We start from the raw sequence: 20,928 nt of genomic DNA, 5'->3' as shown, positions 1-20,928 counted from the left end.
CTTTTTGCTACGTCATTTCCTGTTTATAGAGCCAGCCTGACAGCCAGCCAGAGTTCGCAGTGCTTTTATTTTTGCACTTCTTTTTGGTTGCTGCGATCCTTTCAGCTCGTTTTGCAAACTTTCTACCTGCAAAGGTGAGTCAGATCAATTGTTTGGGTTTGCTCCCCAATATCACGTGACTGCTCTCAGAGATATTGTGATTTTCAGGGAAGATTGAAAACGGGATCATTTGCAAATGCAAAGCAGATATATATAGAGATATATTTCTTTTTTAAGTGTTACGTATGATTTGTTTCCTAATTAGTGTCCGAAATAATTCACATGATCAGTTCACGTTAATCAATATCATAATAACACAATATTTAATCACACAAGCATGCAACGATAATCTCTTGCCCTTCCTGCTCCTCAGACATCCGAATGAAAGGATATTTGTCCTCTTAAATTTGATGTCTTCCTGTTCCAAGTAAACATTGACAGGCTGTAATCCACACCTGGCTAATATGAGGTCAAAGGACAGGCACATGCACTTGCGTGAATGTCCTTCACTCACTTCCCGTTTCTCTGAACGCCAAAGTTTCCTTTTGTCGTCGTTTGACATCTTCAAGAAGATGGCCATGACTCAAAGAGGAAGCGTGGGAGTGTGTCACTGTTCCGTGACCGAGATTAAAAGTCATGCGATGACCTCAAACTGACCTTCATACAGACTGGGACATTAAAAATAGTAACTTTTTTTTTTTAATCAATTAATGTTTTGATATTAGCACACTGATTAGTATTAAGCAACTTTCCAATGTTAATGTGTTATTAAAATACCAATTTGTCAAAAAGTCTTATCCATCTTGAAGCATTTTCATGATTAATAACAATGTTGATATATTTTTATTTATTTATAATGCATCAGACCAAAGTTCTGTAGGTTTTTCCATCGTTTATTCATTATGAGTAAAATCATGTAGATTTGAAAAAAAGTCAAATCTGGATGTGCCATTAAAACGGTTTTCATCATATTCCGTTGTATTTGTTGCCCCCTAGCGGTTCAACTGTCAACTAAGCAATCCCAAAAATTGCACGTTTGCTCAATGGACTTTATGTACTTTAATGATCATTATTTCGATGACATGTTGCAAACGTAAGTCGAATAAATGAACAATGTGTCTTTCCATGATTTGGCCCACTTGATCAGTCCAAAGTGGAAACAACTTATCACTTCCCACTCATTGTATCTTTTTGTCGTATGTATCCCGCCGAGGTCAGGACGTCCCCCGCGTCTCGTTGGAGCGACTGCTTCTTCCACTTGCTGTTCCCCTGGACGTGATTTGGCCAAAGAGGTGGAGTTTCTCCCAAATGGCTGCCGCCGAACACTTCCCGGAGCACCTCCGACGACATCTGACTGGGCTTGGTGCCGATGACCTCCAGTAAGCCTTCGGCCTGATTCTGAAGTGTCCGGATGGACTGGAGCAGACACACACATGGTTAATATGCATCTGTGTAGATATGTGTGTGTATTCTACCTTGACGACTTGAGCGTGATCCTTCAGTTCAGATGCCCGATCTGACAAGTCCTTCATCAAGTTCTCTGATGGCAGAACACAAGTAGGTTGTTTTGCTGTCCAGTGTGTACGTGCGTGTGTGTGTGTGTGTGTTACCTGTCTGAGGCTCTGTGAGCATCTGCTGAGCTTTGACTGGCTTTTCATAAAAGTCCTACAAAAAAAATGTGAAGGAGAAAAGTCAGAAGACAGCCAGTCCACCGGTCAGAGTGGCACCCACCACAAGTCGCCTTTCCGCTTTGAGGGCGCGCACGGCTGAGCGCAGGATTTGCGGGGGTAACGCGCGTCGCTTCCGCGCCGTCTCCACGATGGCGTCGTCCATTCGCTTCTCCAGCTCGGGCAGCTTGTCCTCATCTGGGAGAGAGGAGACATTTTAGTACGCCGGACGGACGGACGAGGCTGCACGTGGCACTGCTCACCTTGGTCAAGCGGAGCCTGCTCCCACGTTTGTCCGTTCACCAAGACGTTGGCATGAACAGCGGCCTCAAAGTCCTGCACAGGTGAGGTGTTCCACAAATGTCAAATAAATACACATCATGAATGGATTCGTGGCTCTTTGATATTTTTCTGAATAGTTGAATTATTTGAATCTTGTCTTGCTGCTCTTGTCATATTTTGACCCTCGCCATTGAATGTACTGCTTATGCTGCCCCCTAGTGGCTCAGCTGTAGGAGAGCAATATTTTCATCTCTGCATAGTATTGAATTACTTTGTCGTGTCGTGACTATTTAATTGAAAGCAACATATCGCGTTTTATTAGATTTAATTGAAATATTCTTTTGGTATCTTTGACGCTTTACCCTTGTTGTCAATAAAGTTGCATTCATTTGACGACGTTGACATACGTCAATCAACCTGAAGATCCGGGTATTTAGGGTAAAGGCAAGTTTAGACGCTCCCAGGTAAGTAGTCAAAATTTACGAATAAATGCTTGAATTGCAATTAAAATTTTGAGAGAAAAGAAGGGAAATGTTAGATTTAGCTTTTTTGGGGGGGTAAACGCATCCTTCAACTCACCGCCAGCAGTTCCTCAAGTAAAAGTCGCTTAGTGTTCTCCGAAATTCCCGTTTGTCCGTCCAGCGCTTTGTTTAAAATGTCTTTGTACTGTTGCACATATTGGACAACTTGTTTTTTAGACGTTAATCGCACTCTGAAGTCTTCGTTTGTCTCTTCTGCAATTTGCGCGTCTATTTTTGCCGCCATGTTTGATTTGAACGGCTTTTTTTTTCCGGTTGCATCACGACTTTCTTTTTCCGGTTGCATCTGTCTCCGGAGGTCCGTAGAGGAACAAGTGTAGGACACAAATGTTCCGACACTTCATCCAAAATAATATGTATATATTTGTAGACGCAAAACACTTGCGTCACTCCTTTGCGTGTCAAATCTGTACCTAGCTAATCAAGTTTGAGCAGAAATCAAGCAAAAAAAAAAGCAACTTTGTTTTGAGTAATGCCATTGTCATTTGCATCAAAATCAATTCAATTGTAAATTCTTTCTTTTTTTCTTATTGTAAGGCCATAATCACCCATGCACACAAAACGCACACGTATGAAGCAAACATAAACTATCAGTCATATGACTCGGAACAGAATAATCCGATGATAACTCCGTTTTGTCGCTAATCGTCCTTTACTCTTGGCCCTAGTTTGCTGCAGCTTTATTGACCCACGAGCGCACACATTGTCTATATGGCGCCACGGCAGGAATGTGAAATATGGTGCTTGTTGTTGTAAAGGATCAGCGTGGCGGCGGTATGGGAAAAGCGGAGGCTGTGGTGCTTGAGGAAGCATTGTGTGTCAGAGGTCAGACAGTCAGTTTCCCGGAGTAGAGATGCGGCCGTTGCCATGGCGCTGAGACACCTGAGGAGCCACACAACAAAGACCAAACATTACAAAGTTGGATGGGCCTTTGTGCACTTACTGTCATGTGCCAGAACGCAAAGCTCCATTGCAGGGCCGACTGGCTCAAAGGATTCCCCCAGCACCAAACCAGTCAGGAGGCTTTCGAGATGAAGATTAGGATTAGAGCCAATGTCGGGGGCATATGGAGCAGCTCCCGCTTTCAATTGACATTGTCTTTCCATAGAATAGCAGCTCCATCCTGGACTGAAGCTGTGCAGGAAAGGAACACCTGCACACAGACTGGACCAGATCTTTTAATGCCACTGATGATCTGTGTGTGAATTTGACACGTTGTAGCCCTTTAGAATTGGTATTTCACGCAAAATGATAGAAATGACACTTCCTCATATCACTTCAAGTTCAAGCTTGCGCGTGCGCGGGTGCGTGTCTGGCCACTGCTGCCGCTCATTGGCTTAGGCGGCGTTGGGCCATCCTCCTCCAATAACAAAGAACCAAGGCGGACCTTCTCGCTCAGGAAATTGTCGGCTCACTCGATTAGTGACGAGGAAGCACGCCGCTTCTTGGTGATTTCAAAAAAAAAAAGCGACAAGAACGAAAGCAAATCAATGCGATGGTGGCGGCAGAGCTGGCGCACGACCATGTGCGCGCGGATGCCGCCTCTCCACCTGACCGCATCACCAAGCTAGAGGAGGAGGCGCTCCAAGCCAGCGTCGGGTCCCGCGCCGACGGGGACGCGGAGGAGCTTGCGGACGAACGCGACGCGATGCTACCCGATGGAGAAAACCAACCGATCGAGGAGAAAAATCAGGACGAGGAAACTGTTCGCGCGGAAACAAAGCTCTACTGGCAGCGGTTCGCCGTTTTGGCCGTATTCAGTCTGTACTCACTCATCAACGCCTTCCAGTGGATCCAGTACGGGATCGTGGCCAACGTGTTCACGCACTTCTACCGGGTGGACAATGACAAGGTGGATTGGCTGTCCATCGTCTACATGCTGGTCTACGTGCCGCTCATCTTCCCGGCCACTTGGCTTCTGGACCGCCGCGGCTTGCGCCTTACCGCGCTGCTGGGCGCCGGCCTCAACTGCGCCGGCGCCTGGCTCAAGTGCGCCAGCGTGGGCCGCGATCTCTACCCGGTGACTATGGTGGCACAGCTGGTGTGCTCCGTGGCGCAGGTCTTCATCCTCGGTCTGCCCTCGAGAGTCGCCTCCGTCTGGTTCGGACCCAAGGAGGTGTCCACCGCCTGCGCCACTGCCGTGCTGGGCAATCAGGTGAGGCGGGGTCCAGAGCATCGGCGCGCGTGTCTGGACTCATGCGCTCGTTTCTGGCCGTCACCTGACTGACTTGAATTAAAAAAAAAAAAAAGTTGCATGTGTTTGTTTTTTATAGTTGGGCGTGGCCATCGGATTCCTGTTGCCTCCTGTGTTGGTTCCGAACACGCCCAACGACGTGGAGCTGACGGCACGCAACATCGGCGTGATGTTCTACGGCACCGCCGCCGTCTCGACCGCACTCTTCATCCTCACCATCATAGGTGCTCACAACCACACTCCAATATTCATCTTTGCAAACTTTACATGACTTTGGAAAAAAACAATCTGCCAAACATTTGTGTGTACTACAAACACTGTAGTTGATGTCCTCATTTCGACTCGCTCTTCCGGTTCTCCTGCTTTGCATTTCTTTCGTACACGGCTACTGTATACAAAATCATCTCGGTCGCATCCAGTCTGGCATTGTTCCCCGGAGACTGCAAAAAAAAAATGGCGCTAGCGAATAAGAGAATGCTTTTTTTTGTGTGGCAGTGATGAAAGACCATCCGCCGCTGCCGCCCAGCCAGGCCCAGGCCGTCCTGCCCGTCGGCCCCCCCGAGGACTACTCGTACCGCCGCTCCATCGTCAATCTGATAAAGAACAAACCCTTCATCCTGCTGCTCATCAGCTACGGTCAGTCAAACATTACTTTGGTATCTCGTGAAACGCCGTCACGAAAATATGCACGCCGTTTTCAGAATGCTTTCAAAGAAGGCTTCTTCTACAGGTATAACCACGGGCTGCTTCTACTCGGTGTCCACCATCCTCAACCAGATGATCATGGCCTGCTATGAGGTCACTTTGGAAACTGGGAGAAAAAAAAAAAAATTCCAGCGTTTTGACCATTCTGATTTTCTGCGTCGGTCAGAATGAAGAGTTGAACGCGGGAAGGATCGGGCTGACCTTGGTGGTGGCTGGCATGGTGGGCTCCATCCTTTGTGGCCTGTGGTTGGACCACACCAAGACCTTCAAGTGGGTCTCATCCCCGCACGCCTTCGCAGGTCTTCAAATCTCCAGAGAATAACGTGGCTTGCTTTGGATGAACACAGGATGACCACGCTGCTGGTGAACTGCCTGACCTTGATCAGCATGCTGATCTTCACCTTCACGCTGAACCTCAACAACCTCTACGTGGTCTTCTTCACAGGAGGCCTACTCGGGTCGGTCATCACGCGCATTTTCTCCAAAGTCTCATCCGCATCCGGTGAACTCGCTCGCGTTTTGTAGCTTCTTCATGACTGGGTATCTTCCCGTGGGCTTCGAGTTTGGGGTGGAGATCACCTACCCGGAATCGGAAGGAACCTCGTCCGGACTCCTCAACACCTCGGCGCAGGTTTGTTTTGTTTAAAAAAAAAAAAAAAAACTCTGTGGTTGACTTCAAAAAGGTGGTGTGTGCAGATATTCGGGATCCTTTTCACGCTGATTCAAGGAAAACTGACCACGGATTATGCCGACCCGCTACCGGGCAACATTTTTCTCTGCGCCTGGATTTTATTGGGATTAATTCTCACCGGTAAGGTGTCGCCGAGCGTGCGTATTTGCCCGTCTGAGTTTCACTCATACGAACGTCTTCATTCCAGCCTTCATCAAATCGGACCTGAAACGACACAACGTCAACATGGGGGTGACGGGCAAAGAGCAACAGGCGGTAAGTTCTCGGGAAGATTTGATGACCAATTGGGTCTTCATTTTTCAAATTTCCTTCTGCCTAGAGGGAATGAGAAAATGATCGGTGCGTTTTTGCTAGAGTCCAAAAGTTGAACAGTAAAAAAAAAAGAATCAGCGTCGTGGCATTTGTGTGAACATTCCAGCTAGCGCGTTTCCCAGGATGCAACCTTAAGATGGCGCCGGAGACTTTGTGCTTTGTTTGTCGTCTGGCTGCGGAAGGGCTGGTCCAAGGTCGTTAGTCTGGGGCTTGATGGGCTCTCGTGGTCCTCTTCAGACAAAACACCACAACAACTTCATCATTTGGTTCAAAAGAACACGTCTGGGGATTTTTTTTTTCCTATTCTGAGTCTTGAGAGGAAAAAAAAACATTTCTAGATTTAATCAGCAGTAGAAAGCTGTTGCAATGACTTGGATGGTGATTTTTTTTTTTTGCCTTACATTGAAAAGTGACTTTTCTTGAATGTGTATTTGTGTTTTTCAGCTTCCTGCAGAGAAAAAGCTAAAGGTGGAACCTTCTTTCAACTTTGCCAGAGAAACGTCCTTGTAGCCACGCAAAAGGCAACCTGAGAATTCTTTTTTTTTGGGGGGACGCCTTATGGACGGTTAGTGAGCGGTTGCGCCAGCACTGACTTTTCCTGACTTTACTTGAATGCATCACGTCCTTTGTTTTTTTTTTTTTTTTTTGGATGAAGGACGGCGTCGGACGGACATGACTTTTAATACACACAGTCAAGGTGCACAAAAGCTCCGCACAACTTTTTATACTTTGCTCTGTGTGTGTGTGTGTGTGTGAGACAAGTGTAGCGCGCCATCTTGTGGTCATTCAGAGTACAGCATGATGACGTTTTCTGCAGCTTTTTAATGCAGTTTCCTTTTTTACCTTTTATGATGAATTCAAAGATTTATTTGTTGATGAATAGTTCTTTTTTTATTAGAAATATAAACGCACACTAATATGTAGGCTTTCTTGCAGAATTCTGTGGAGCATATTGATTTGACTTTTGTGACTCTTTTATTTATTTTGCTATTAGAAGAATACTTCGGGATTAAGTGAGTAAAAAGTATACAAACGCAATTTATGGTCATGTTACACTTTGCCAGCAAAAAAAAACCAACTCCCGACATTTATGAAGCACAAGATCAATTTTATTTTGTTGCCTGTCGCCTGCTTATTCCAAATGAGTCCTCGTGGTGGCGCTAGCATTAAAGTGGAGATGACGACATGGTCATGTCTTCGTGTCTCTTGCAATGTGACAAAAAGTTCAAATAAGGCTTGCAAAAAAAAATCTTTTTTTTCTTCTTTTTTCACTTCCCCTTTTGACATGACACGATCGTGCTGCGATAAACAAAATTGAAGAACTCGGCCAGCTCACTTGTGAAATAAGTTTCCTTTTAAAAAGGATGAATGCGGAAGCAACCTGACTGATGCAAATGTGTGTGGCTGTGTGGAGGGATGAACCGTCCCCTCTTTTCAACAAGTCACCACAAAGGCAAAAGAATGACATGGACCAAAAGCTCAACTTGCTCCCTGAAGATGATCATTTGGGATTTCTTTCTAATTCTTCTCCTCCAATTTGAAGGTGAGTGACTTTTGAAATTGTGTTGGGGGGCATTTGCTAACAGGAAGCTCCACTTGTACATCTTTGACGCTCAGCTCATGCAACATGACGGGAACAACAATGAGCCGTTTGCTACGCATATTGTTTTGCGCGTATGAGAGAAAGGTTTACTGATGATGCCGCCGCGTGACAGCATGTTCAAACTAAAAAGAGCCCCGGGGAACGGCTACTGTAACGTATCTTGTGTGGTGTCTTGCAGTGGCTAGCGACCAGGTCATAGAAATCTTCGCCAAGGCCGGGGACGAGGTCACCCTGCCTTGCGAGCGGACGTCCTGCGCTGGCTTAAAATGGGTGTACACTTGGGACCAGAGCTCATCAAGTGCTGAAGTGAAAGACGGCCAAGTGCTGAGCAGCTCGCCCAGAAGTCAACGCCTCAGCCTGAAGGACTGCTCGCTGCTCATTAAGCAGGTGACGGCGGAGGACGCCGGTTACTTTGCATGCCTACAAGCCGGACAGTACGATTTCAACTTTGTTCTGACGGTGATGACAGGTGAGTCGCCTGATCCCGTATCGTCATCATCTCGTCTCACTCGTCCGTCGCCTTCTTCCTTGCAGTGAAGCCTCAGGATCCCATGAGAAACGCTCACCTGCTTCTGGAGTGTTCCCTGGCCTGCTGGCCAGCAAACGACTGTTCATGCCAGGCAGGAGGTCTCCGTTGGATGAACGAGCGAGGCGAGACGCTTCCGTCGCTTCGCACCGAGCGGAAGAACTGCGTCTCCTTTCTCGAGGTGCTTTCTGTCAGCCGCGAGAGCAACTACACGTGCCAATACGGGATCACCGACGTCAAGGTCCAGGCCCATTACACGGCCATGTTGACGGAGGTGGCCGTAGGAGGTCCCGGGGACACCCAGCCGCCGCCGCCATCAGCGAACCGCAACACGCTCTTCATCATCATCGGGGCGGCCGTCGCAGTCTTGATGTTGCTGGTCATCCTTGTGGTGGTCATCCTCGTCAAAATAAAGTCAAGAAGGGACGGGGACCACGGTACCAACGTCGCGTGTGTGAAGTCATGCTTTCTGATGACTCATCGTTGCTAATGTTCCCTTTTTATTTTTTCTCGACAGATTTGCTCAAACATGTAAGTTGGGTTTTTGTTTTTTTTTTTTTTCAACTCCTTTTGACTTACTGAAAACGAGCCATTTTGTGGTTGGCCGGCAGGAAGACAACGCCATGTATGCCAGCGTCAATTACAACCACAATATGGAGGACACTAAGCAAAAAGTGAGACTTTTATTTATTTATTATCATTATTTTGAACACATCACTGCGTTGATTTGTCGTCATCACCTGACACTTCCTCGCCCATAAAGTTAAAATTCTTTTCAAAAGGATGGGTCGCCAGAAGAGAACAGGGTGACCTACGCTACCGTTAGCGTCAAAAAGAAGACCAAGACCAAGGAGAACAACCACGACAAAACACAGGCCAGTGCTCCCGAACGTAATCATTCACTCATACTTTGATGTTTTTGCATCCCTAAATATTTTTTGCGGCGGTGCAGGTCGGTGAAGCGGCAGAGGACGTGGTGACCTACGCGTCCGTCAAGATCTCCACTTAATAAGTTGTCATGGTAACAAAGCCAAGGTCCCCGTATCCACAAACACGTACACAACAACTCATTTTATTATTTATTCTGAGAGTGTGTGTGTGTTTGTTATTTTTTCAATATATGTGAGCAACTGAAACAGATGATTTGGAACGTCCAACACAACAAGTGATCTTTGAACTGGCATGTCATCGGATTTATGGACTTTTGAGTCCAGGACAAATGAAGTCGTAAAAATAAAGAATTCAATTCGAGTCATAACTAAGATGGATCATTTACATGAGCGCAAATCGTCTGATTCAGTTCGATTCGCTCGTTGAAATAATGGCGACGGCGCGAAGCTTGTGGGGGGCGGGGCTGAGCGTGCCGCCTACCTGGGGGGTCAGGTCCAGCTGGTCCTCCCGGACCCCCGGGGGAGGCCGGAAGCAAAAATGCTGCAGCAGCGTGACGAAAAAGATGAAGAGCTCCATGCGAGCCAGGCTCTCTCCCAGGCAAACCCTGCGACCTACACGGCAACCAGTAGAGGGCGCTGTTACTTTATTAGCATGTAAACGGCCAAATAATAAATAGCTAACAAATCGTAAAGTTGCTAAGCACGCAAATAAAAAAAAAAAGTCCAACCAACGAATGAACCCGCAGCCGTGCTAGCCCTCAATTTCTGCCTAGCAACAAGCGCAAGTCTCCCCACCTGCCGAGAAAGGCATGAAGGCGTCGGGCTTGACGAACTTTCCGTCCTTGTCCAGAAAATGTTGAGGATGGAAGGAAGTGGGCTTCTCCCACTCGCTCTCGTCGTGGAGGACCGACGTCAGCAGGGGGTACACAATCGTGCCCTGGAGGTGTCGGGGGAGGTTTTTTTTTTTTTTTTTCATTTGCAACGTGAGCATTGTCATTGTTGCTGACTGACCTTCTTGATGAAGTAACCCCGGAAGGTGACGTCCCGGCTGGTTCGGTGCGGGAGCGACATGGGAATGATGTCGGCCAGCCTCTGCGTCTCGTGGATGACGGCGTTGGTGAAGGGCAAGTTCTTGCGGTCCTCCACCTGCACCTGACGATCCCCGATCACCTGCCTCAGCTCATCCTGGACCTTCTCTACCAGGTCACAAAAAAAAGAAAAAAGGATGAGCTCTTATTTTGAAATGACCACAAAGGAAAAGGAAATGACAAAGTATAATGAAGCAAACAAGCTGCTGTGGTTCAAGAAAAGGCCAAAATCAAGGATGTAGACCCTCCTTGGAAGGAACCACAAGTGGGACTCACCTAGCCTGGTGCTAATTACGCTAATGTGAATTTTCCAAATGATCTTTGCAATGAGATGACTACCTTGTATGTGGGGATACTTGGCCATGAGGAGGAGCGCCCATCTGAGCGTGGTGGAAGTGGTTTCCGTGCCGGCACTAAACAGGTTGGAGACGGTCATCAGAAGGTTGGTATTGTGGAAGTGACCCACGTCCCCAGAGTCCTGTGCAAGAAGAACAGAACATCAACACTCAAAAATGTGTCTCCAGGCTGAAGTCACGTCGCGACCTCCTGCTGCTGCTGTCGGACGAGGAAGGCGTCCACCAAGCCTCGGCTGCTCTGCGGGTCCAGAGTCTCCTTCAGACCCTGGATCAGTTCTGTGGCCTGCTTCCGGTTGGCCATCGCCAGACGGCGGAGCTCCCTGCTTCCCGAGTAGAACCAATCACCGAGCCACGGGAACATGTTGTACAGCTAAGAAAGAGCAAGGTATCCGTTGAACGGATGAAGTTTGGAAGCGGATGGCCTTCCGTCTACCTGCATGGACGGACCGCCGAAGAGCTGGATGCTTCTGCTGGTGCGCTCCACCCTGGCTGTGAAGGCGGGGTCGTCGTAGCGGAACCTGCTGCCGAACACCAGCGAGCAGATGATGTTGGACACGGCGTAGTTGAGAGGCTGCTGGGTGTCGAACGCTTCGCCTGACACCAGAAGCCACATTATCCATTTGGACACTGGAACGTATGTGGAGCTGATAAAGTCACCTCTGAAATTCTTGAAGACTTCCAAGAGGTGCTGACATTCCTCCAGGATCTTGTCCTCGCACGCCTTCTTTCCCATCCCAAAGTCTCTGAGGTTGCTCAAAGTGAAGCGACGCATCTCCTTCCACGAGTCTCCGTTGTTCCACAGGACGCCTGCGGAGAGCGAACGCCATGACCTTCACCTCCAGTACACGTGACCATTGCAGCACGTGCGTTTACCGTGCGCCAGCTTGACCTCTTTAGCCGTTTGTATTGGTTCTCGTTCTCCAAACTCTTCGGCGTACTCCACCAGGGCCTCCTTGACAGTCTTGTATCCGGCCAGAACCACCACCGTATTGCGGCCCATGCGGAAGGTGAACACTGGACCGTACTTCTTGGACATCTTGCACCAAGGAGGTAGGTTTCGAATTGAAAGTGCACAAACAACAACAACCAAAAGGAATCAATGTGGATTTTTAAAGGTAGAAATAATCCGATGATGCATACGAGGAAAATCATTTGTCAACCCAAACAGCTGTTTACTTTCTGGGGATTGGAGATTGTTGTTAACTTTTAACTGTTGGTATTGGACAGACACCAGAAGGCTGCAACCAGAGTCCAAAAGTGCACATTTATAATACCGTCAGCGAATCAAGTCTTTTCCGGATTAAATTACGTTTCAAAATAAAAACTATGCACGAAATTCTTTACTCATTTGCGACTTTATATCCTTTAAATAAATGCATAAATAGTGATTGCTGAGAATGAGAAAATGGTTCCGAACGCCCTCCTCATATGCAAAACAGTGGAGTTCGACTCCGAGTCCAAGTTCGATTTGTGGATTTGCAAAAGTCGTAACGGGTGTATGCGTTCGCGCACACGTCGGGTCGTCGCTCACCTCCAGTAGGGTCCGATGGGGTTTGTACAGGTCGAGCTGGAGTAAGTTCCCGAGCAGCGGCAGCGGCCTGGGACCCGGAGGCTCCTCCCGCCGGGGCTCCGGAGACCTGGAGGCCGACGACCAGGCCGCATAGGCGACGAGCAGCACCAGCGCGGAACCCAACACGGAGCTGGAGCTCAGCGGCAAGAAAGTGCCCGAAACATCCATGGTTGAGAAGGTGAGTGACGCTCCTGCCCCCCCTCAACTCGGTGTTTATTTACTTGACTGCTCGCAAAGGCCAACCCACAGCGGGGCGGGAGTTCATTTGGAAAACGCCATTATAGCAGTAGAAATTGGTCAAAGAACAAAGCAGAAGAGATTTTCTTTTCCAGAAGGTACTTATGTAAAAAGTTCGTGAACCGCTTCTAAATGTCATTTCAAAGTGAGAAAACTTTCGCCAGACTGTGCGTTTTTAATACACTTTACATCCAGTAGGTGGTGCTGTAACGCAACGAATGGAGCGTCACCGTCAAAGATCAGTCGTCACTGCAATAGAAATGCATTTTCATGCACGTATCAGTTCCCTTACTCCGTTTACGTTATTTTATTTATTAAAAGTATTTTATAAATATGTTTTTGTGTATTTAGATGTGAATGTTCTGACAAAGTGCAACAGTATCCTTTTTATTGCAGCTAGAACACTTGTTACGCCTAACGCCTCCGAACTGACCAATCAGAGAGCAATATCGGACAGCGATGCCCTTTTTCGTCCCGCCCCTCATTGTTGGCTCGACCAATGAGAGGCCATCCATGTACACCGATCCGAGCTACTCGGCACCAGTGAGGAGAGAGCTGCATCGTTTGCTCTCTCTTCCAAGGCGCTCTAATCGTGTGAGAAACTGGACCGCTTGAATTAACATGATGCCGCGATTACTAACAAGATAGTCGATAGGGAGGCGCCAGGGAAACCACCGAGGGTCAGGAAGGCGTACAAGAGGTAATTTCCCCGTATGAGAGGCAATCGGAACCGCAATGAAGTGAAGGCGAGCGAGCGAGTCAAAACCAAGAAGGATGTCCGGTTGGGATTTTCAAAGTCAAAACAGTTTCCTGATATCTTTTCTTTTCTCGAGTAAGTTGGCGTTTTGTTGTGACCTCGTGTTTGATTGTGGTGTATCTTTTGATTTGATTTCGTCAGCAGCTTGTTCCACGTCGACAATCCCAAGCCTGTATTTGTCATCTACCGTCACTTAATTCTGAAGTCTCTTACGGTGTTTCCGCTTTTAGCTCGATATAAACGTGACTTGACAGTGGCGAGGAAAGGGATGAAGTTGCAGAGGCTCGCAGCACCAAAACAACACCAAACTAAGCCAGAGTGCACATAAATCGTTATTTTTCTTTCTTTTTTTTCTTTTACTGCAGTTTACATTTGCTACGTCTTTTAAGCGTCGGCTGCGTGACTCCGGCGCACGATGCGGTGAGTTTGAATTGACGGTTTCAACGGATGTTCTAAACAACAATAACAACAAGTCGAGTAAATCTTTTTAAATTAGACTGCACGTGTAACGAATGACTTAAAAAGGACGAGGGCTTGCAACTTTGTATCAGAGTTGAGTGACCAGACGTCGCTTTCTGGGGGACTTCTGACGTCATCGTCACAGTTGTTGGGTCGGACCACTTGTCCGTCCCCCTTCTCTATTTTTAGGGTATTTTCCCGGTCAGTTTGCCAACGATTGGACTACTTTGCTGTGTTTAGACTCCCACTAAAGTACAAGTTTTAATGTTGTATTGCCAATGTTTACTTTTGTCAGGTTTCTCAGCATGCTCTCACCCATGCAAGACAGGGGGATGCTCCCGTAGGGGGACACGTCCGTCACCCTCCTCTTCCTCGTCCTCCCCATGACCGGCCCCGACCCCCCGAGCGTGGGGGCCTCCCGCCCGGCCAAGCTAAACCGGCACGGCCGCTCCAAGAGCTCGAGTGCCCACTGTCTTCTGCGTCGGGCCGCCGGCGGCGAGGAGTCCAGCGAAGGCAGCAGCCCCAACCGCGAGGAAGAGGAGAAGGACGGAGGGCTGCTCTTCTACGTCAACCGCGCCGGCTTCCCCATCGAGGGGCCCACCTGGGAGAGGATGTGGGCCCACGTGGCCGCCGTGCACCCCGAGGGCAAAGGGATGGTGGACGCCATACGCAACGCCGCCTACCTGCCCAAGGTGAGATGCTCATTTTGGCGCGACGAGAAGAACCATCACATTGTTCTCCTGCTCAACACATGATCCGTATCAAACAAGTTTGGGGTGCAGCTCTGGGACCTTTGCAGCGGTGACAATGTTTCGTTTTTCGTGTCCCTCAGCATCGTTCTTTCTTTCTTTCTTTCTTTCTCTGGCTGCCTGCCTGCGTGGCCTGAATCACACAAAGAAAATAATCCCTCCAATACAATCTGGCCAGCGGATAATCTCCGGGCGCCAACTGGATTTCAAATGGGCGTAGCACACATCAGCCGCCTGATTAGGGACACCCGTGCGGCTGTCTCGTCTCATCACGCTTCCTGCCGTGCCGTGCCGTGGCGTGGCGTGGCGTGTCTGCTCAGCGGGATGAAGACGAGAGGAAGAGGGCGGACATAACAGGAAGGGAGACAATTTTGTGCAGCTGGCCCGGCAGGAAGCGTGACTGGCTGGCCACCCTCGTTTACTCCGAGTTGACACGGGCGAAAACGACAAAGAAGCAAAATACATGTTCTAAGGTCTTTTTTTTTTTTTCTTTCTTCCCCCTCGGCAGCATCACGTCCCCTCGTTGCCCACTTTCAAGCCGGCAATGTCGGTGCCAGACTGGCTGGTGGTGGTCCAGAATTTCATGAAGGCTCTGCAGTATCCTTTTTCTGTTTTTGGGGAGGGTGAGACAGATGGTGCAATATGGCAGCTCCCGACGTTTGCGCACAGCAGCGGCAGGAAATCCAGCGAGGCTTCTTAACGCCTCACGCCCAGATACAACCACACGGGCACGCAGTTCTTTGAGATCAAGAAGAAGCGGCCTCTCTGCGGGTTAGTGGCCTTTACCATCACTCATCTCAAATGGAGTCCAAATTTGAACTTGGAATTTGACGCAGCCAGAAAAGTTTGATATTTTGATTGGCGTTCTTCCCTCGGCAGGTTAATGGAGACAGCGCGGGAGATGGTGCGAGAGTCGCTGCCAATCAAATGTCTGGAAGCCGTCATCCTGGGAATGTATCCTTTTTTTTTTTCCACGCTAACACCTGCCGCTAATGGCACGCTCGACCCCCGGATGAACCCCCGAGTGGCCGTCTCTCAAACTGCCACACGCTAAAATAGGCTAGGCGGTCACATCCATGTGAAATGGAGCTGACAAGTTCATTCACTCCGTCCGCCGCTGCCGCCATCCTCTGCTGTTCTTACCCAACCTTGTTGCCAGGCAACAAGAGCTCACTTCAAAGTTCAAACCCCCCCCACCCCCCTCTTTTAACCGACATACACATGCACGGATTGCTTCATTGTTTTCAATTTCCAAAGGTTGAGTTGTAATCGGCTGCAATTAGCACAAATGAGAACAATGCAAATGCTGCTTTGGCAACACTGAGTGCTCTGATTATTAATTTTTTTTTGGGGGGGGGGTGCATTGTGTGCATATTTGGCACATAGAAGAAGGCACACAAATTACTTTTAACTTTGTTGTCTCTATTGTGCAGGAATGGGACGTAATGTCCCTTCCTGGCCTCTTGTCTACAGATCTCTTATAGTCAAAGCACCCCCCCAAAAACAAGCCATTTACCTTAAAATGTTTGATTAATCATTTTTGAAACCTGAATTACACGTTTAAAAAAAAAAAAAAAAAAAAATTAGGCCCCAGCGAGAATTGAACTCGCGACCCCTGGTTTACAAGACCAGTGCTCTAACCACTGAGCTATGAGGCCAGTTGTGTCCGCGCATGTTTTCAGGCCCTTTTGATCAACAGCGAGACGAGAGTGGCACGCCCCTCTTTTCTTCCTCCTCAACATCGTGACTTTTTTCCATGTGAGGAACATTAAAGCGCGTCCTATTTCTACTATGTGACTGTCCTGTGACGAGTCTGCGAGCCTTCCCGAAGGGGGCGGGGGAGCTTTTCACAAAGGAGCCATTCAAACTAGCATTGCAAGCGTTTGCTTACTACCTTAAGAGACGAGCGTAAAAGCGAGAAGGGCTGCAGGAGAAGCGATTATTTCGCCCTGCGAAGGCTTTGCATTTGCGCTACCTATGTCGGTAGATGACGTCACTTTAAACGGGGGTGGACGCAGTGATCCCGCGATAATCGCAAAACACGCGAGAACTGAGTTTAACAGGCGTGTATAGAGAATTTAAAAATGTAAAAAAAATATATAAAGTCAAATAGACAACTCACATCATTGCTCAATGGGTAAAAACATAAAAGCTTGAGGCGAAAAATATATCTAATAAAGTTTTAATCGTTTTCCTACTGCTCTTGTTGCCTAAAAAAGACAAATCCTTACATGGGACGCACAGCTACCTGACCAACGGCCTGACATCACTGGAGCGCTTCCCCATCAGCTTCAAGACGCACTTCTCGGGCCACTGCTTCCATCACGTGGTTCTGGGCGTCTACTGCAACGGACGCTACGGCTCGCTGGGCATGAGCCGGCGCTCCGACCTCATGGACAAGCCGCTCAGCCACCGCACGCTCGGCGAGCTGGTGGCCGACTTCGAGAGCTCCTACAAGCGATACCAGCACAGCCTCATCAAGGTACCGTCGGCACGTCTCTCCCATACCTTTGCAAATTCTGACCCCTACGTCCACTCAGGTGAAGATCGGCCTCTACGTGCCTCACGACCCTCACGTGTGCCAGGCCATCGAGTGGAAGTACCTGGTACTCAACGCCGCCAAGATGGCCGCGCCGGAGATGAAGCGCGAGCTGGAGAAACACGGGCGGAACATGAGGATGAAGGTCCGCGCACGCAAACAAAAACACCGCACGCCGTGTGTGTGTGTGCTGAGAAAATGACTGACCTACATAACTGCTGACTATTTCACAGACTGTTATTTGACACTGCTGTCACACACACACGCTTAGCAAGCATTTGCATGGCAGTGTCAGCTGTGTGAAGCTTTGCTGTGATCTCCACTAAATCCCCAAGAATGACATTTTTTGGGGGGGGATGAATATTCCTCAGGGTTTAAGTGTTGCATCTTTGTAAGCTTGTTTTGATTGATCCCGGCGGCGCAACATTTCTGATCGTTGTGAATTTCTTGAAGATCTTGAAGTCATCCAGCGCTCAGTCCCCCATCAAGGAGCGAAGCCGCGGCAAGTCTCTATCGCCGCGCCGCCACCGGCAGGGCGGCAGCCCGCAGCGACGACCGCCGCGACGCAGAGACAAGTCGTAAGTGGGCCGCAAAAAATGAGACGGATGTGCATGCGTGAACGTCAGCTGTGCGGCGGAGACCAAACATGAGCCGACAGCTGCCAATTAGCTGCAACGTGGCACCGCCGCAACCTTCACCTCGCATCGCTTTCTGTGTGTGTGTGTGTGTGTCCAAGGTCACATGACGTAATTCGAGAACTCAAAAGTAGACAAACAGCAGACTAGTTCCTCCTTGCTGTAATACAGCGATGTGATAGGAAGAAAATGACAATGTGGTGTCACCAAAAGACGTCGTCACGGAAACGTGTGATGTCCATATGTTAAAAGTTTTGCGTTGTCTCTCCTCCAGGCCGGCGTGCGTGGAGATGAAATCTCCCGAACTGAGCACACTGAGTGACGGCTACCAGATCCGAATCTGACTTCCGGATCCCTCGGCGACAATCGCGACTGTAGTCAATGGTCCTTGACTCCGCCCACTCCGAGACAACTCCACGCAATCACCTGGCAACCAGCGCAAATTTCACACTTTTAATGAGTGCAAAGCAAAGAAAACCAAATTCATCACAAAATGCTCCATTTTGTAATTGAACTTCTGAAAGCAATCCAGTTTTCTTCGTTCTTGTCATTTGTGGAGACGCATTTGCATCGCCCGCATTGAGTGGAACCTCGAGAAGCTCAAAGCAGATTTATGGGAGGAAACAGATGCAAATGGAAAACATGCCGGATGAAGCCATTTCATGACTCGGCACCGGATTTGAAAAATGTGGATGTTCTCTCGAAGCTTTTCCGCGGCGATCTATGCACACACGTCCGTTTTGCGGGATGAGCACAAACATTTGATTGATTTTACATTTGTAATGTCAACTTTTTTTATCTTTTCTCTTGAATGTTTTGTTTTGGATTGTAATTGACATTTGAGTGTAATGCAACAAAGGAAGTTTTGTATTTAAAGTCCATGCATTCACCTAAAGAAGTTGAACCCCAAAAATCCATGTGGATGATGTGAGCCCCCCCCCTGAGCACGTTTGCTTTTGTAACCACAGCAACCACCACCCCATTATTCCCATACCCTCTGTTGGAAGTTGAACTGTTGTGATGTCAACTGACTGTTACCACGACAACGCATGTATTCTGTGATCAATAAAATTGTTTGTTTTTCTTTAGAAATCAGAAAGTGGGGGTGAAGGTGGGTGTGACACTTTTCACTTAAGCTTTTTCCCTAATGAAGTGGCCTGTTATTAGGTACACCTGAAAATGGCGGTGTACCTAATAGAGTGTCCATGTGACGTCATAGACCCAACAGCCAATCAGAAAGTGGGGGGTTGTTTGGGTGTGGCACTTTTCACTTTCATTTAAATTTTGACCATGATTTTTCCCTAATGAAGTGGCCTGTTATTAGGTACACCTGAAAATGGCGGTGTACCTAATAGAGTGTCCATGTGACGTCACAGACCCAACAGCCAATCAGAAAGTGGGGGGTTGTTTGGGTGTGGCACTTTTCACTTTCATTTAAACTTTGACCATGATTTTTCCCTAATGAAGTGGCCTGTTATTAGGTACACCTGAAAATGGCGGTGTACCTAATAGAGTGTCCATGTGACGTCACAGACCCAACAGCCAATCAGAAAGTGGGGGGTTGTTTGGGTGTGGCACTTTTCACTTTCATTTAAATTTTGACCATGATTTTTCCCTAATGAAGTGGCCAGTGATTAGGTACACCTGAAAATGGCGGTGTACCTAATAGAGTGTCCATGTGACGTCACAGACCCAACAGCCAATCAGAAAGTGGGGGGTTGTTTGGGTGTGGCACTTTTCACTTTCATTTAAATTTTGACCATGATTTTTCCCTAATGAAGTGGCCTGTTATTAGGTACACCTGAAAATGGCGGTGTACCTAATAGAGTGTCCATGTGACGTCATAGACCCAACAGCCAATCAGAAAGTGGGGGGTTGTTTGGGTGTGGCACTTTTCACTTTCATTTAAATTTTGACCATGATTTTTCCCTAATGAAGTGGCCTGTTATTAGGTACACCTGAAAATGGCGGTGTACCTAATAGAGTGTCCATGTGACGTCACAGACCCAACAGCCAATCAGAAAGTGGGGGGTTGTTTGGGTGTGGCACTTTTCACTTTCATTTAAACTTTGACCATGATTTTTCCCTAATGAAGTGGCCTGTTATTAGGTACACCTGAAAATGGCGGTGTACCTAATAGAGTGTCCATGTGACGTCACAGACCCAACAGCCAATCAGAAAGTGGGGGGTTGTTTGGGTGTGGCACTTTTCACTTTCATTTAAATTTTGACCATGATTTTTCCCTAATGAAGTGGCCAGTGATTAGGTACACCTGAAAATGGCGGTGTACCTAATAGAGTGTCCATGTGACGTCACAGACCCAACAGCCAATCAGAAAGTGGGGGGTTGTTTGGGTGTGGCACTTTTCACTTTCATTTAAATTTTGACCATGATTTTTCCCTAATGAAGTGGCCTGTTATTAGGTACACCTGAAAATGGCGGTGTACCTAATAGAGTGTCCATGTGACGTCATAGACCCAACAGCCAATCAGAAAGTGGGGGGTTGTTTGGGTGTGGCACTTTTCACTTTCATTTAAATTTTGACCATGATTTTTCCCTAATGAAGTGGCCTGTTATTAGGTACACCTGAAAATGGCGGTGTACCTAATAGAGTGTCCATGTGACGTCACAGACCCAACAGCCAATCAGAAAGTGGGGGGTTGTTTGGGTGTGGCACTTTTCACTTTCATTTAAACTTTGACCATGATTTTTCCCTAATGAAGTGGCCTGTTATTAGGTACACCTGAAAATGGCGGTGTACCTAATAGAGTGTCCATGTGACGTCACAGACCCAACAGCCAATCAGAAAGTGGGGGGTTGTTTGGGTGTGGCACTTTTCACTTTCATTTAAATTTTGACCATGATTTTTCCCTAATGAAGTGGCCAGTGATTAGGTACACCTGAAAATGGCGGTGTACCTAATAGAGTGTCCATGTGACGTCACAGACCCAACAGCCAATCAGAAAGTGGGGGGTTGTTTGGGTGTGGCACTTTTCACTTTCATTTAAATTTTGACCATGATTTTTCCCTAATGAAGTGGCCTGTTATTAGGTACACCTGAAAATGGCGGTGTACCTAATAGAGTGTCCA

The 20,928-nt window shown here is 47.8% G+C and overlaps 5 protein-coding genes, 1 long non-coding RNA gene and 1 other non-coding gene across 13 annotated transcripts; 4 read left to right on the top strand and 3 right to left on the bottom strand.

Moving 5' to 3' along the window:
* The first annotated feature begins 21 nt into the window (after positions 1 to 21).
* LOC147042178 (uncharacterized) lies at positions 22 to 2,400 on the top strand. Its single transcript, XR_015068971.1, has 3 exons — positions 22 to 134; positions 1,258 to 1,418; positions 1,496 to 2,400. It is a non-coding gene; the product is annotated as an uncharacterized LOC147042178 (long non-coding RNA).
* On the bottom strand, positions 897 to 2,848 carry nsl1 (NSL1 component of MIS12 kinetochore complex). 2 transcript variants are annotated; one of them, XM_085938165.1, is made up of 6 exons: positions 2,568 to 2,848; positions 1,970 to 2,042; positions 1,771 to 1,904; positions 1,650 to 1,704; positions 1,515 to 1,579; positions 898 to 1,455 (listed from the first exon to the last, which is right to left on the bottom strand). In XM_085938165.1, the coding sequence occupies exons 1-6, from the start codon at positions 2,811 to 2,813 to the stop codon at positions 1,207 to 1,209; spliced, it is 822 nt and encodes a 273-aa protein (XP_085794291.1). In that variant the 5' UTR covers positions 2,814 to 2,848; the 3' UTR covers positions 898 to 1,206. The 2 variants fall into 2 exon arrangements, with proteins under 2 accessions (XP_085794290.1, XP_085794291.1); XM_085938164.1 differs by having other exon boundaries at positions 897 to 1,579.
* On the top strand, positions 2,405 to 8,358 carry flvcr1 (FLVCR choline and heme transporter 1). Of its 2 annotated transcripts, XM_085938157.1 has the most exons (12): positions 2,405 to 2,452; positions 3,286 to 4,682; positions 4,801 to 4,945; positions 5,217 to 5,357; positions 5,452 to 5,519; positions 5,593 to 5,696; positions 5,774 to 5,884; positions 5,952 to 6,057; positions 6,123 to 6,237; positions 6,305 to 6,372; positions 6,874 to 7,972; positions 8,211 to 8,358. In XM_085938157.1, the coding sequence occupies exons 2-11, from the start codon at positions 4,023 to 4,025 to the stop codon at positions 6,937 to 6,939; spliced, it is 1,584 nt and encodes a 527-aa protein (XP_085794283.1). In that variant the 5' UTR covers positions 2,405 to 2,452; positions 3,286 to 4,022; the 3' UTR covers positions 6,940 to 7,972; positions 8,211 to 8,358. The 2 variants fall into 2 exon arrangements, with proteins under 2 accessions (XP_085794283.1, XP_085794284.1); XM_085938158.1 differs by lacking the exon at positions 2,405 to 2,452 and having other exon boundaries at positions 2,489 to 4,682.
* Positions 8,359 to 8,477: 119 nt separating this feature from the next.
* Positions 8,478 to 10,973, top strand: LOC147042175 (uncharacterized). The gene is made up of 5 exons (XM_085938166.1): positions 8,478 to 8,995; positions 9,076 to 9,089; positions 9,170 to 9,232; positions 9,341 to 9,433; positions 9,511 to 10,973. Exons 1-5 carry the CDS (start codon positions 8,584 to 8,586, stop codon positions 9,565 to 9,567), a joined length of 639 nt encoding a protein of 212 aa, XP_085794292.1. The 5' UTR covers positions 8,478 to 8,583; the 3' UTR covers positions 9,568 to 10,973.
* LOC147042174 (cytochrome P450 2K1-like) lies at positions 9,229 to 12,959 on the bottom strand. 2 transcript variants are annotated; one of them, XM_085938156.1, is made up of 9 exons: positions 12,424 to 12,946; positions 11,766 to 11,928; positions 11,550 to 11,699; positions 11,326 to 11,486; positions 11,080 to 11,262; positions 10,876 to 11,014; positions 10,460 to 10,644; positions 10,244 to 10,385; positions 9,229 to 10,060 (listed from the first exon to the last, which is right to left on the bottom strand). In XM_085938156.1, exons 1-9 carry the CDS (start codon positions 12,628 to 12,630, stop codon positions 9,855 to 9,857), a joined length of 1,536 nt encoding a protein of 511 aa, XP_085794282.1. In that variant the 5' UTR covers positions 12,631 to 12,946; the 3' UTR covers positions 9,229 to 9,854. The 2 variants fall into 2 exon arrangements, with proteins under 2 accessions (XP_085794282.1, XP_085794281.1); XM_085938155.1 differs by having other exon boundaries at positions 11,326 to 11,699; positions 12,424 to 12,959.
* On the top strand, positions 12,427 to 18,929 carry vash2 (vasohibin 2). 4 transcript variants are annotated; one of them, XM_085938163.1, is made up of 9 exons: positions 12,427 to 12,640; positions 14,211 to 14,607; positions 15,173 to 15,261; positions 15,379 to 15,435; positions 15,544 to 15,618; positions 16,909 to 17,146; positions 17,205 to 17,348; positions 17,657 to 17,781; positions 18,113 to 18,929. In XM_085938163.1, exons 2-9 carry the CDS (start codon positions 14,299 to 14,301, stop codon positions 18,180 to 18,182), a joined length of 1,107 nt encoding a protein of 368 aa, XP_085794289.1. In that variant the 5' UTR covers positions 12,427 to 12,640; positions 14,211 to 14,298; the 3' UTR covers positions 18,183 to 18,929. The 4 variants fall into 4 exon arrangements, with proteins under 4 accessions (XP_085794289.1, XP_085794287.1, XP_085794286.1 ...); XM_085938161.1 differs by lacking the exon at positions 12,427 to 12,640 and adding an exon at positions 13,212 to 13,399; XM_085938160.1 differs by lacking the exon at positions 12,427 to 12,640 and adding an exon at positions 13,212 to 13,531.
* Positions 16,250 to 16,322, bottom strand: trnat-ugu (transfer RNA threonine (anticodon UGU)). The gene has a single exon. It is a non-coding gene; the product is annotated as a tRNA-Thr (tRNA).
* Positions 18,930 to 20,928: the final 1,999 nt, after the last annotated feature.

This window comes from Syngnathus leptorhynchus, chromosome 18 (assembly GCF_054491065.1).
Source record: "Syngnathus leptorhynchus isolate UIUO chromosome 18, UIUO_Slep, whole genome shotgun sequence".
Classification (NCBI taxonomy): Eukaryota; Metazoa; Chordata; class Actinopteri; order Syngnathiformes; family Syngnathidae; genus Syngnathus; species Syngnathus leptorhynchus.
The sequence above is the reverse complement of the archived record's forward strand: the minus strand, read 5'-3'. Positions and strand labels throughout refer to the sequence as shown.